Source organism: Caretta caretta, chromosome 9 (genome assembly GCF_965140235.1).
Source record: "Caretta caretta isolate rCarCar2 chromosome 9, rCarCar1.hap1, whole genome shotgun sequence".
NCBI lineage: Eukaryota > Metazoa > Chordata > Testudines > Cheloniidae > Caretta > Caretta caretta.
Genome location: NC_134214.1, coordinates 44,657,194 through 44,672,847, shown reverse-complemented (window position 1 = coordinate 44,672,847; position 15,654 = coordinate 44,657,194). Strand labels below are relative to the sequence as shown.

At 47.1% G+C, this 15,654-nt stretch overlaps 1 protein-coding gene across 2 annotated transcripts in view; it reads right to left on the bottom strand.

The window, feature by feature from the left end:
* GPC1 (glypican 1) overlaps window positions 1-15,654 on the bottom strand; it is a 431,622-nt gene that overhangs the window by 16,470 nt on the left and 399,498 nt on the right. For both annotated transcript variants that reach the window (XM_048863480.2, XM_048863479.2), the window contains exon 5: window positions 3,954-4,084. In XM_048863480.2, the coding sequence (XP_048719437.2) occupies window positions 3,954-4,084 (131 nt within the window). The remainder of the gene's footprint in view (window positions 1-3,953; window positions 4,085-15,654) is intronic.

Below are 15,654 nucleotides of genomic sequence, written 5' to 3'. Positions count from 1 at the left end.
CTACTTCTTCTGGTGCAAGATCTTTAAAAATTATACATAACATATTTAAAATTTTGTTTTATAGAAATGAAAGGAGTCCAATTTCATTGCTGTAGTTTACCGTTTATAGTCCTATTACTGTGGTTATTATGAAACAATTCTTTCAGGGATATAAAAACACAGAGGAATAATGAAAAACACTTCATGGCATTTATAGATCCATTCATTCCTCTATTCTCTTCCTTATTATAATTGATTACTCTATTTCTGTGCTCTATTAGCATTGTGTTTTGTGCTGCACTGGTATTTCTATCCATCTCTCTGCTTGGTCTGTCATTGACTTATCTATTTGCCAGCCAGCTTCAGATTAATTTTCCATCAGAATCTGTTAGTTACAGCACTTCAGAGACATGGGAAATGCAGCTGGGGTTCAGGAAGACAAATTATTCTGCTGTTAACATCAGCCTCAGTGGGTTGTTGAGAACAACATTAGAGAAATGATGCCAGAGTGAATTCTCTCTAGCACAAGTTGATACATGCAGCTAATGTGTCAAATTCTGCTCTGAGTTACAGCTGTGCAAACCTTTACAGGCAAAGGGTGAATGGTTGTAACTGGCAAGGAAATTTGGGCCAATTGCTACGATGGGCAGGAGGCTATTTTATGAACATGCTTACTGTAAAGATGAGTCTGGTCTAAAACTTTGACTTGATCATAGACAGACAAAACTGCACTGCTCAGTACCTGAGAAAGGGATCTCCCCTCCCCTGCCATATAAAATGTCCAACTTCTCTGGAAAAATTACCTGAAAATAGCAGCTTGTGCTAACTTTCCACACACTGAAACTCCATTTCCCCCCCAAAATGACTGAAGCATCTGAGGATGCTGAAAGACAAATAATCTGAAATCATTTTATAAACCTGTCTTTCATACAGTGTTACACCAGGGATGTGAAATCACAGCTCCCGCAAGCAGAAAGCAACAGAACTAACCTCCATACCACTACTATCTGGACATCAGAGAGAATGGCAGATCAGATGCGGGCAAGCAAATTGGGTGAACCTTGGCTGAACCCTTCTCGAGCAGGTATAGAATCTCAAACCTCAATGTGCGTTTTTCAGATACTAATTCTAGCAGCCTCCTATTATGCTAGTGAAGAACTTAAATATTTGGATGTACCCAGACCTCTGTAATATACATGGAAGTTTAAAAATTAGCCATTTTGGCAGATATGAGATGAAGAAGTAACACTCACTCCTTAAGTCAAAAAGAAATCTTCAGTCTAGTGTATTTCCAATGCTATATGTTACATTGCAGGGTCTAGTCTCTTACTGAACCAGAGGATTTACCCAAGTAATTCTCCCAGCGTGCTAATTTACACTAACAGATGAATCAACAGACTCCCTTTATGCAAATAGCAATTTGCAGTCTTTTACAGTTTATACTGTCTGAAATCCAGGACTTAGTTGTCAGGAGTGAGGGTACAGATGGGAAACAGTTCAATACCCAGCCAAGAAGTTTCCCTGAAGGGAGAGGGGTAAAAGGAATGGTGCCGGTTATGGTGCTGCTGGGTTTTGTTTCAAAAAATGAGCATTGATAAAAAACAATGACACTGTTTGCCGAACATGACTTAAAAACTGTAGTGAAACAACAAAATGATGAGTCAGATGTTGGTTCTGGGAAATTCTGTAACTATGGCAATATGCACGCTTTCCTGGTTAGGACATCAGGCTGGCATTTGGGAGTAGTTGTGCTGTGGGATTTCACTGCTTGCAATGTTGTTTATTTTCTGAGTAGTTTTATCCTGGCCTGGGTGGATCAGATGACATTAGGGGAGATGTCACCACACCTATCAAAGGACCTTGTTCTGTGGACCGGATATCAAAAGGTCTCTTTTCCCACCACCAATGCAAGAGGGATTTACCCCGATAGTAACAGTGGTAGCTAGGTGCATCACCTCCTTCTCAGGTAACCAGCCTTATCATTTGTGGGTAGCCCTGTGAAAAACTTATTAGCCACACCCCTAACATGATTGTAACCAAGTGCTGGCCACCACAATTGCACCATTATGCACAGACCCAGCCTAATGAATGGGGAGCATCAGCCAAGATTACTGTTTGGATACATTCCAAAATTAACTGACCCACTTTACACATGTGAAAGACTTTGAAGTCCCTTCATCCCAATTCCTACTGATCACATTTTCAAGGAGAAGTGCTAAAATACTTACATTAATTTCAAATGGAAGCTGAGAGTCTCTTTTCCATTTCTTGTTCCCCCAAATCGGCCAGAACTGTGGTTGCAGGCTTTGCTGGGTCCAAAAGCCACCTCTGGCTCTTCCCGTGAATGAGAGACTTCAGGTTGTGATTTTCAAAAGCACTCAGTGCTGGCTTAACTCTGCTCCCATTTAAGTCAATGGTAAAATTCCCCCTTGACATCTATGAGAGCAGAATTGGGCTAGTGCTGAGCACACCTTAGTCTTTTAACTTTGCACTATGTTAACAGCCTTTGTGCGTGTCCAAACCAAAGTTATCTTGGACCAGCTGAGCACTGCAGTGTGCCACCTCTACATATCAGAGAAATATAATGGACCATATATGACTGCATGATGTGTAAATTTCTACCCTTTGCCTGGAAAGACAGATAACCTATGGGCATATCTTCTGTATATTTCCTTTTTTCCCTGGGTAAGAAAATAAATATATCGGCTGTTTACTTTCAAACTTTAAATAAAGCCTTTGATATGGATGATCAACTGCTGATAGTTCAAAGGCATTGTGACTGGCAGTACCTCAAGAGCCTTGGCTGATATGTCACAAGTAACCACTTTAGAGAAACACCATGTGTAGAAATGAACCAGATGTGATCCAATTTTTTCCAGTGATTTCAAACTGTGCTCACAGACTGAAGTGGAAAGGGAAGCGGTGTGGCTCTTAAACCTCACTTTCCTTGCTCTCTCTATCCTTGATCCTTCCCTATTTGTCACACTCATCATCTCAGCGATTTGTCAGCTCCCAATCTCTGCTATTTGGCTCCACGTGCAAATACAGTCAAGTGCACTTTGTTACAAGATCCAAGTCAGAAAGCTTGTCAAATGCACTTTGCTGCTCTAGTCAAGTATGGATTGGAATAGAGTATCCACCCCCTGTGAACGCCTGCATTTACAACAGGGGGCTCCATCAGTGCTTGTTGCAGTTCAGATGATGTTCAGTTCAGATGATGTTCTACTTCCCCATATGATGAACACGCTTTTTAGTCCCGAATAACAATGACAGGTTGGGAGGCTTGGTGGTATGTTTGTGTGAAAAGCAGGAACCTGGGAAGATTGTTCACTTTGCCAAGGCTTCTTACACATGCAGCTGTGTCATGTGCTTGTGATTAGTGGATTAAATGTGCTGAAAGTGGTGATCAATAAAACAGCACATGGAAATGTAGCTCTTGTGAGATGCTGAGCACCAGCAGAACCTGCTTCACAGGATGATTGCCATGTAACAACCCTACTCCATAAATACAACCAAGTAAGCCAAATGTTTCCATTTCTTAGTGTTCCCTGTGGCTGTCGAGAGCGGTTGTCTCCTGGGTCAAGTGTAAGGCAGCCCACAAACTTGCAGTCCGTAGCTCAGCTCAGTGAGAATACAAAAAACCCCTCGGCTACAGAGGTTGACGCACCATAATACAATGCCACCACACTTTCCTCAGGGATTCAGAATTCAACACCAGGCAGTATTTGGTCCATACATATCAAGTTGGTTGGCTGGAGGTAGAGATGGGGAGGAGTTTGAATCAGAAGCATTTGACAAGCTTTGCCTGTATGGGGTGAATGGTTTCTTTTAATTAAAAGAAGCTGGTATTTAATCTCTCTGCCTACTGTATGTTAAGGCAGTTGAATGGTATTGGAAGAAAATGCACAAGGCTGTAGCCAGAGCATTTTCAACTGATTTAATATCAACTTTAGACACAGATCTCAGCTCCTTACCTTGGCTGTGATAGACTCTCTGTTTTCCTGCATGTTAGAAATGGCTTCAGCAATCCGGGTGTGAATGGTACCAATTACAGTGTCTACATTGGATGGTCCATCAAACCGGTCAGCCACTAGCAGCATAGAATCTAGTAAAATAAGAGAGATGGAGACACCCTTTAAGTACATACTATACAAATCAAATTATAGTGTAACTTAAAATGTACATATATTTGTATTGGGAGGAATCAAACATTTGCCCCTCAGTAGATGAAGGCGTTGAAGAACATCTTCCAGGTACTTGTATTGTGTGTATATTTTCAGTAGTTCCACACTGAATTTGGCAGCATTCAAAATAAGGCCCAAATGCATCAGTAAGGGAATCCATAGTTCCAGATGAACACCATAGGGAAGTAACAGCTATTACAGCATCTCTTTGCAGACTACCACTACCTCACAAAATGACCAGAGAGCATTGGGTGTTCTATAGAGAGAAATCTGTGCAGAAATATAAAGCAAGGATCTTGCTCTAACCCTCCCCTATTGGCTTGCGTTCAACTTTCAACCAAGTGCTGCTAGGAATGGAACTCTGGAGATGGTGGTGTTTACACAAAGTGCCCACGGAAGGGTTTTATGAGTAATAGGCACGTGTGTGGCTCCCATAACGGGGATGGAGAAAAAAAACTTCCTCCCAGTGAATATTTCCCATGCACCATTTTAAATCTGAGTGCTCTGGCAGGATGAAGCATGACCAGCAAGGGAAAATGTCTACCTCACATGTGGAACAATAGAGCACAACACATGCAACTAAACTGGTAAGAGAGGAGGTGAGGGGGGTGAGGAGTGGGTGAAAGGTGTCCAGTGCTCTAAGCTGCTATTGATTTCAGCACCTCACAAGCTCTGGAGCTGAAATGACAATGGATCAGAGCAGAATTCATCCATGTTCTAGAAGTTATTTACTGGATTTATGCCTTGCTGGATTTTACTGGCAACACAAGCTAATGCAGAAGGAAATTTTATATACGTGCATGGTACTGGAGATCAAAAGAACATAGTGTGTATACAGACTGATACCCTGAATGTCCAGAGACCGGAAACAACCAAGACCTTAGAGGTTAAAGGAATGGATTAAAAATGGGACTGTTTGTACACCGCCATCTGCAGGCTCTTAACTACTGACAACTGCCATCAAGTTCAGATTCTTCTTTTGAGAATTGCAGTGCAAAGTCTCCTCTTGATGTCTTTGTCTTTACTAAGAGATGCCATTCACCTTCCTAGAAATGCAGCCCCTGCTCTATAAACATTGTATTAGCCTCTACGTTTATTTAATTGTATAGATCTGTGAGTGGAGTATAGCAGCGCAAGAGTGAGTGGACTACCAGCACTGGATGGCTTGACAAAAGCACAGGTTCGCATAGGTTCCCTTATTCCACCACTGTGCATGCTCTGCCAATGCACCTCAGCCCTGTTCTACGATATCCACTGCTTTCCAAAGCAAGCCCCCTGCACTTCCAGTTCTGCCACTGCATTTAAATCTTGAACTGCAATCTTTCCACTCTTTGCTATTTCCTCTATTGAGTGCTCCAAAACAATAAATGGGATGACCCCAAAACTGAGTCACACACCAGAACACTACACATCCAGTGCACAGGAAGAGACAGTGTTGTAAGTGAAAAATCCTGAGGTTTCTAATGAATCCTGTGTGGTGAGACCATCATACTATAAATAGACTTAACAATAATGTCAATCAGCATTGCTTTTATTTTTAACCACATAGTTTGACATAAAAATATCTCATAACCACCTATTGGGCATTGACACCTGTACTGATTTCAATGCACTTTTGTTTAACAAATAAACTAGACCACTGAACTGGATAAAATCAGATTGTGGAGGAAAACGGACGATGTTAACAAAATGCTTGGAATCCCTGCTATCTGCCCATACAGAAAAATGATTTGTCTGCCCTAAGCTGTTTTTTCTTCCCAATATATAGAGGGTCAAATCCTGAGGTCCTTAACTCAAGAAAGCTACCATTCACTTCAATGGGACTGAGCAAGGTCTATTCTAGTTCTTCTACTCTACCCATCAGTTGGTACCCAGACTGCTCTCAGGGGATGGTGTGGTGTTGTACAAAGGCTTACTCAGCATGAGTATGTATTGCCAGCATTATTCACTCCACACCTCAATGCATTCTGTACCTGTCACATGTTTCATAGTGATATTGTTTTACAGAACTTACATTTATTTCTATTAGTACTACTTTCTGTGCTTTAACCTGCAAAGCCAGGCTCCATTATACCAGCACCAAGAGTCCAACTGTGCAGGGCTCAAAGAAGGAACAATTAATGCTTTTTATAGAAACCAATCTGGGCCCAATCCAACACTCACAGAAATCAATGGAACAACTCCCATTGACTTCAAAGGGCTTGGGATGAGGCTCTTTCAGACACATACAACATATGGTGTCCCTAGCCTCTCTTTATCAGAAGCTGGGAATGGGAGACAGGGAATGGATCACTTGGCGATTGCCTGTTCTGTTCATTCCCTCTAGGGCACCTGGCATTGGCTGCTGTCGGAAGACAGGATATTGGGCTGGATGGACCTTTGGTCTGAGCCAGTGTGGCGGTTCTTATGTTATGTTCTTATGGGGGCAATGTCCATAATAAAGGGCCTGATCTAAAGCTCAATGCAATTGGTTTAATATCACCCACAACTCAGCTGACAATATTCTCTATATTGTACTATCTAATGGTTATACTGTGGTAGCTCCTAGAGGCCAACCAGGCTGGGGTCGCATTGTGCTAGGCACTGCACAAACATACAGAAAACACAGGCCGTGCCCCAACATGCTTACAGTCTAAAAGACATGACATAACAGGCTGACGAGACAAACAAGCAGGCCAGAGCAGAGGGTAACAAAAATAACAGACTCTGCTCAAATCTTACCCAATGACTCAGGAACAAAGATCACAAATTGTTACTTGCCCATGTCTACAGTATGGGATATGGCAGCTGCAAAGCCAGGGAGGGTTAGCTTGTCAGCATTTCTTGTTTATCACCAAACTAAATGAACTGTTTTAGCTGTTTTTTAAATTTAATCAAGAACTGAAAAAAATTACCGTAGTTTCCCCATTACAATTTTTTTTTACAGTAAAAGCCAACAGCTGCTTTGATATAGAAAATCAAACATGCCGCATAATGGTGTAATGGCTTTTTGGTATTTTCTGCCCCTGCTGCAGTACCAAGGATCTGAAGTTTAACTCCTGCTCCTGTTTAGGAGTAGTAACAGATTTTTCAAGAAAACTTTTCTGAACAATTTTAGCTTGTGGATGCATTAATTCTGGGGACACATATTGATAGATGAAAGGAAATCCCCAAAATCATTGATAAAATTCAATCTATCACTCACTGTAAAACATCTCCTTTAACTTGACCTGCCCTGCTCTGACCATATAATACAGTAGCTACATGTTTGTCATTACAATTTCATGTTCAACCACAAACAATGGGGTAAGAGCGAAGGATGCAGAGTGGCAGTGAATTTCCACTGTAGTGAGGCGGTGTGGTTCCCTGCTGCCCTGGAGAGAGACGAGCCCCTTCAGACACCAGAGTGGGTGGAACCAGGGAGCTCTGAGCCTGCCCCCCCAAAGGGTCAGGCGCTGCCCCTGAAGTATAAAGGCCTGACCTCAGGGCTCACTGTAGAGGCAGCCGACGGGGAGGCCAGACGCCTCCGACCTAGCTCGCGAGTGGGAAAGCCCAGCGGCCTGCAGAAAACCTAAGGACTGGCCTGGCCTGCCCCACGCCACCTACCCGGAGGAGTTGCCAAGCCTGCCCCTGGCCAGCTACCCCGAGGAACCCATGGTGCTGTATCCCCCTGAGGACACCACCCTGACCCAGGTACCTCAAGAGGGGGAGTTGAAGTAGCCTGGGGGCAGACGACCCTACTCTGGCTGCAGCCCTGCGAGAACCCATGTCAGTGTGTTGCGGCCAGGATCCCCACTGACACAGCAGCGGGTCTTCTGCTGCTGCTAGGGCCCCGGACTGGGACTCAGTGGAGTGGGAGGGCCTGAGTCCCCCCCTGCCACCCAACTCACGGGTGGCAGTCTCCCCCTCTCCCAGGCCCTTTGGAACGTAGGGCCTGGACCTACTGTTACTCTATACTGTTACTGCTCAGCCCCGGCCTGACTCACCAGTGCTCCGCCCTGACCTAGGGCCTGGGCTTACCATTAGATACTGTTACTGCTCAGCCCTGCTGAGGGCCTGAGCGCCTGACTCACCAATGCCCCGCCCTAGGGTCACTGTGCTTATTTTGTACCTTCACTAAGGCCATAGAGGAAGACTGGCGCGGCCGGACTAATTCCCCGCAAGAGCTGTTCCCCAAGGTAGCGAGGCGGTTTGGTCCCCTGCTGCCCCGGAGAGAGACAAGCGCCGGCTAGCCTCTCTACACGTGGTGGAGAATGTGGGCACGATCCCTCGACACCTGTGAGAAGGGGTATGGCGGGGAACATACCCCAGAATGAGCCATGGATATGGACAAACTTACCAAGCTCCTGACCGAGAGCCAGGAGCGGCAGCAGGCGGCCCAGCTCCAGCAGCAGCAGCAGCTGGGAACACAGCAACAGCAGCTGATTCGGGATCTGGGGGTTCAGAACCAGGAACAACAGCGGCAATGCCGGCAGCAGCTGGCAATGGCACTGCCGTGCCCCGCAGAGCCCCAGCCGGGAGACGTGGCCGGCTCACCCCGCACCGCTGCGCCAGTGCGGCTGACCAAGATGGGACCCGATGACGACCCTGAAGCTTTTTTGGTAACTTTTGAAAGAGTAGCACTGGTTGCAGGGTGGGTCCCTGACCAATGGGCCACTCTCCTGGCCCCGTACTTAACCAGGACAGCCCAAACAGCGTACAGAGGGCTGTCTATGGAGGATACACAGGACTATAACCAGGTAAAGGCAGCGATTCTGGACGCCTTAAATGTCAGCCCGGAAACCTTTCGGCATCGGTTCTGGAGCTATCCCACCGGCACCAGACCCCGGTTGGTGGCCCAAGAGCTGAAGGAAGCATGCAAGTAGTGGCTACAACCAGAGAGGAGGACCGCGGACGAGGTCCCGGAACAAATTATTTTAGAACAATTCATATACATCCTCCTGGCGTGAGGAAGGGCCTGGGTGCTTCGCCATTGGCCAGCAATGCTTGCCGCCGCCGTCGCTTTGATGGAAGACTTCCTTGCGGCCGAAGCACCGGTGGGCCCAGCTACTAGAGCCCACTCCCCAGGACCAGAGTGCCCGAACCCTGAAAAGAAAGGGGGCGCTCAGACCGAAGTGTGGAGTCTTCCCCGTGGGCAAGAGGCTTGCTTAGGGCTTTGGGCTAGACGCCCTGAACTCCCACCTTGACAAGGATCTGCGCCCCCTGTGCCAAGTGTCCCGTCGGAGTCCTCCCAGGGGCCCAATGGGAACCCTCTCCCCCGCAGGGTGGTCACCCGGAACTCGGGCCCTGCTTTGTATGCAGGAAGTATGGACACTTACAGCATGACTGCACTGAGGTGGACTGCAGCTTCGGCCACATCTGTGCAGGAGAGACCAGAGCTTGGCTACCACAGGTCCCCAAGATCACGGTACTGGTAATTGTCGGGGACCACCCAGCCCTGGCCCTGATCAATTGGGGCTGTGGCCAGACGCTAATCCGTCAGACCTTGGGGCCTCGGGCCAACCCCCACCTGTGGACGATCCGGCTGCAATGTATCCACGGCGACGTGCGGCCATATCCCAGTGCCTGGTCCCACTAATGGTGGCCAGAATCACACGATGGATGGTCGTTGGCCTGGCTCCTCGACTAGCATACCCAGTGATTCTGGGGCGAGACTTGCCGGCGTTCGAAGAGATCCTTCGCTCGACCTCTGTGCTCGAAGGAGATTGCCCTGAGGCCCAACCGGAGGAGGAAATCCCAGATCCCGAGGGAGGGACCGAGGAACCCCCGTCAGGGCCGGCTATCAAACCCCGACTTAACACAGGCTTTTCCTGCAATCAAAGAGCAGTCCCCACCTTTAGTGGGCAACTAGCCGCTGTCGATGGGGCTGTGATCGACCTGCATCGTGCAAATCAGTGGCCCTGGTTTGAGCTACGCCATGACCGTCTTTACCGGGTGGAACAGGATCCCCGCATGGGAGAACCACGGTCCCAGCTGCTGGTGCTTCAGTGCCGCCGATGAGCGGTAATGAAGCTCGTACATGACATCCCTGCCGCAGGGCACTTGGGCCATGAAAAGACTCTTGCCCGGATTTTGATACGGTTCTTTTGGCCCGGTGTGCACCAGGAGGTGAGGAACTATTGTAGCTCCTGCCTGGAGTGCCAATTAGCGGCTCTCCCACAAGTACCCAAGGCCCCTTTGGTTCCCATGCCCATAGTGGAGATGCCATTTATGTGGGTGGCCATGGACTCGGTGGGCCCGCTCCCAAGAAGTGCTGCGGGATTCCAGTGCTGGTCACCGTGGATTATACCATGCGTTTTCCCGAGGCTGTGCCATTGTGGAGCACCACCGCCCGGACCATCGCCGGCGAACTAGTGAAGGTCTTCGCTCAAGTGGGCCTGCCCCGGGAAATCCTAACGGACCAGGGTACCAACTTCACCTTCTGGCTGTTGCAGCAGGTATGCGAGCTCCTGGGAGTTAAACAGTTATGCACCTCCATCTACCACCCACAGACTGACGGACTGGTGGAACAATTTAATCGGACCCTGAAGGAGATGCTGTGCAAGTTCCCCGCAGAGGAGCTACGCCGGTGGGACAAGCTACTCCTGCCCTTACTGCTGGCAATCCGTGAGGTACCCCAGTCATCAACAAAATTTTCCCCGTTCGAGCTACTATATGGCCGCCGCCCGCGGGGCCTATTAGACTTAATGCGGGAGACATGGGAGCAGTCTTCGTCTCCAACCCAGGGCCTCCTGAAGTATGTTCTCCAGCTCCAGGAGCACCTCGCTCAGGCCGGAGCCCTAGCATGAGTAAACTTAAAAGCTGCACAAGCCCAGGCACAAACCTATAACCAAGAAGCGCGGGTCCGTGCCTTTGAGCCAGGTGATCGGGTCCTGCTCCTCCTACCATTGAGTGAACCGAAGCTGCTGGCCCATTGGCAGGGACCCTATGAGGTGGCCCGGAAGGTCGGGCCCGTCACCTATGAGGTCCACCAGCCCGACCGGCACAAGAAAACCCAGCAATATCATGTGAATCTATTGAAACCATGGCGGGAGCGGGAGGGCCTAATAATTAACCCTTACCCACCGGAACCAGAGGTGGGTCCCCGTGCGCCCCTGACAGAGGATACTGGAGGCCCCCAGCTCGGCGACACACTCACAGAGAAGCAGCGAAAGCAGGCCCAGTGTCTCCTACAGGCTTTCAGGAGAACCTTTGCCCCACCCTGACCTAGGGCCTGGGCCTGTTGTTATATACTGTTGTTGCTCGGCCCCTGCCTGAGGGCCTGAGCGCCTGACTCACCAATGCCCCACCCTGATCTAAGGCCTGGACTTACCATTAGATACTGTTACTGCTCAGCCCTGCCTGAGGGCCTGAACACCTGACTCACCAGTGCCCTGCCCTGACCCAGGGCCTGGGGTCACTGTGCTTATTTTGTACTTTCACTAACGCCGTAGAGGAAGACTCCCGCGGCCGGACTAATTCCCCACAAGAGCTATTCCCCAAGGTAGTGAGGCGGTGCGGTCCCCTGCTGCCCCGGAGAGAGACAAGCCCTGGCTAGCCTCTCTACACCACCCTTTGTTAAACATCCTGGCTATGTGACTTGCTTGAATTATGACCTTTAACATTACAGTGTGCAAGTATAATTTAAATACTGATCTGCTTTACTCCTAGTGGTCAGCTACTGTCAAAAACAGTGTCTCTTGGGCAAGAAGAACCTGGAACAAGTGCAAAAAGCATACAGAAATACCACCTAATCAATCAATTAGACTTGCAGATTGACCTTTCAGGAATGGCGGCCAGTCATTCTGCTGGGGCGAGATGGAGTGCAATGACAGGTAACAATTGGCTTGTCCTTGTCAGAAAGGCCAATGCACAAACTCCAGGTTTAAAACCATGGAGCAGATGCTGTCTCCTCTCCCCCACTTCTTTTAACCGGACTCACTAACCATTCTACGGGATTCACTTCCAATTAGTTGTGGTAACCTGCCATCTGGGTCATTAGAAATTAAAGCTAATTAGCATAAACTAATATGGATAAAAGCTGGCTGATGATCATATGTAACAGCAGCCTAGGTTCAGCTGAGCAGTGATTCAACTTTTACTTTGCAACATTCCACTGAAACAAGGAGACATGGCATGCATGCGTGTTTTAACAATAGAAGGCAGTAATACTGAGTAGAAAGACAGCTGAATTGTAAGAACAAGACAGCCGCTGAAGAGTCTGACAAGAAAATACAGTTCTGTGAGTGCATAAAAGGGAGGAAGAAGAGTGAAAAATCTAGTTAAATGGACTGTGTTGAAATGCATATGAAAGATCTTACTTACTCATGTGCTATAATGATGGGCTACCACGATACTTTTCCTCTTCGAACTTACTTTATTTTGCTCTAAATCTGCTAGCTCGGTCAGGTCCCAATCCAGCAATGAGCTGTGCGTGGATGGTTCCCTCCAGCCAGGGGGACAATGAAACTCTGCAGAGAAGTCTGACCTAGTCGAGTTCATTGCAGTATCAGGGCCATAGAACCTAGTAGGCTCCTCGTACGTTCAGAGAGACCCAGAGAGAGGGCGGTAAACACAAGAATAGCTGCAGTGCTTGAGCATGGCAGGTTGAAATAAGCACAGAATTTGACCATCAATTGCCAGTCTCCTGTGGATTTTGGCAAGACTTATCATGCTATTTTAAACACATTTATTTTTGTGTCATTATACTCCCAGGAGGAGAGTGAAACCTTGACAAAGGAAAGAGGGTTAATGTCATATGGTAGAGGGCTATTAAATAAGGCTTTACAGCTTTTGAAAGTCTCCTGGATGTCCTCCAGGGTTTCCATGCTGACCTTGGAGCACCAAAACCGAAGGTAGTAGCTGCGATTGTAATTTGTTTGTATAAGCATTAAACTGCTAAGAGCCCTTGACCAGCTGACACAGAGACATTAGTCTATATTTACTAGTACCAGAAATTAAGGAATACTCACATGGCATGGCTGATCTACGTGGAAGCACCACAAGTATTTTAGCTCTGTCCTCACCAAAAAGGAAACCTGAAAATGATTTTGGCCTGTGCACTGTATCTGGAAGGTAATTGTCACAACGGATGGCGTTGAGCAGTAGTATTACTGTGGAATTAGAGGAAGGAGAGAAGACGTACGGAACGACTAAGCTCAAGTGACCCAGCTGTCCTGCCAGTGCTGCATAAAGTAGCTTAGTCAGAACCACACAAGGGAGGCAGTGTGGTCTAGTGGCAAGACTACACGATTGGGGAAAGGAGGGCTGTAAACCTTACCTGAACCGCTGGCTCATGTGTTTGAGCTCAGACAAGAGCCTCAAACTGTCACAGGGCTCAGTCTGTGAAGACTTATTAATAGGAAATGGAGTCACTGAACCATACTTGGAAAGGCGCTGCTTTGTTCTAACCAAGGGAACCAAGTTCTCCCTTTCTAGATCTTGCTCCAAGGAAAGGGGACGGGCTAATGGCTAGAGCAGATGACTCTGGAGGCTCTGTCAGACTATGCAGTGTGCTCTGGCATGGATGCACCTCCGTTCTCCAAGGGGATATCCCGCATTGAGTGTCCTCTGGTGACACTGTCTGGCCACTGATACCCATTGCCTTGCCCTTCTCTGGAATGACTGGTCCTACTGCATGGTGTTGAAGAAAAAGAAAGGGATTTTTAAATTTATCCTCTCTGTGTTCTTAGAAGTTAGGAAAGCGCTTGCTTCCTGCTTTCGAAAGGAACTGGCTGAAAAAGTCAGGGGCCTCGGAAGGTTGCTGCACTAGGTGGATTTTTGACCCTTGGGCTGGCCTATGAGTACCTCAGCGAGTTAAAAATTTTTGAGTGCTAAGGGTTTTCAGCATGATGTACTGGCAGCACGAGGCCCAGGAGTGCAAATCTTGCCTTTTAGAGAAGCAGAGTTATGAGGCAGTTAGGAGAAAGTGCCCTGAGAGCAAGAGGAGTTGTGTGGCTGGAAGCCAGTTTTTCAAAAGTAGGCCCCTATGCCTTGCCCTATGCCCAGAAGGCAACAAACAAGGGCTCTAGAGAAATTACTTCCACAGGCCATGACCCCTTCAGTCCTGTTGCCAGCTCCTTTCCTTTTAAACCAAGGGGCTTCTCATTTGAGTGCTTCAGCTGTGTTCTGTTACCACGGGGCCACATAACGAGAGGACAAACTCTCGCATAGCCAGGACCCAAACCAGGGTAGGTTTGGCTTTCTGGTCAAAAACAAAACCTTGGCTTGGACCCCTCCAAATAACATGGCAGCCAGCACTGACTAGAGAGCACAGGGCTAATGCCTGCCCTGCAAGGATCATCATTAGCTAAGCAGCCTGCAGCATTCTGAACAAGGAGATGTTGGTGACTAGCTTTTAGGTGTAGCTAAGCCCCATGACGAGTGCAGTGCAATAACCTATGGTGGAGGTGACACAACCAAGGACACAAGATCATTCCATTTATAGCTGTATTGGAGCCTTACAACTGGCGGATAGCAGAACTAAAACATCCTTGAAATGAAATGAACATGTATTTTTTAAAAATAACTTTCAGCTAATAGGCTGTTAAGGCAAAAAAAAAAAAAAATTAAAAAAAGCCTGAATCCCAATTTGTGAGTGTTCATTATTATAGTCACATTGCCTATTACCTTATGTTTATCTCCATTACGTTTCATTTCCCTGGTGTTAAACCAGTTATGCTGAAAATAAAAATCTCCTAGATGTACTTGCTGCTTGCACCGTGCTCATTCACCGCTCAGCCCCACTTACATGTAATCAGTTAGTTTATCTGCAGATGCTGTCCTTGGGCTTATTTGTGAAAGTCAATTAGGAACAGCAAGGGGTCCTCTGACTTCCCACAGAGCTCCATTACTTCCAGTGGCAAGCAATACACAGATTCTGTGTCCCCCGCCCTGTCACTTCCCTGAATCCTTGTAGTTCACATTTAAAGCAGTAGCTTTTTATCACAGGCTTTCTGAAAATCCAGCTTAATTATATACATTGAATAGCTTTCCAAAAGAGATGCTCTGGCTCAGCCAGCAGGTATGGGCCAGAGGCAGGAATCACTGGCTGAGGTTCTTTATTATTATGCATTATGCAGGAGGTCAGTCTTGATCATAATGGCTCTTTCTGGCCTTAAAATCTGTGAATCATACCCTTAGGTAGACATACAGTCCACTTCATTGCAACAAGGCTTGTCACCGCCACAAAGTGAAAGATGCAGGATCTTCCTGTTGACTGCTGACCCATGACCTGATCGTCAAGGGTTTATAGTTTTGGCTACCATATAATTCCTTTGCTAAGTCTTTTTAATGCAAGTTAACAGCGAGTTTACAGCAAGAAGGAGAATAAATAACCGAGTTATTAGGTTTGTTATGATTACAGGCCTTTTGTATGAGCATAAGGGAGTACTTATTAAAGGCTGGGATTTAGCTGAAGAGTGTATGCCTCAAGAAATAACCCCAGGTCAGATATTTTGCACTCTCCTTCTAAGAGACAAATGAGTAACTCCACAAACAGGTACAGTACACCACAGGATTCCACAAGAAGGGA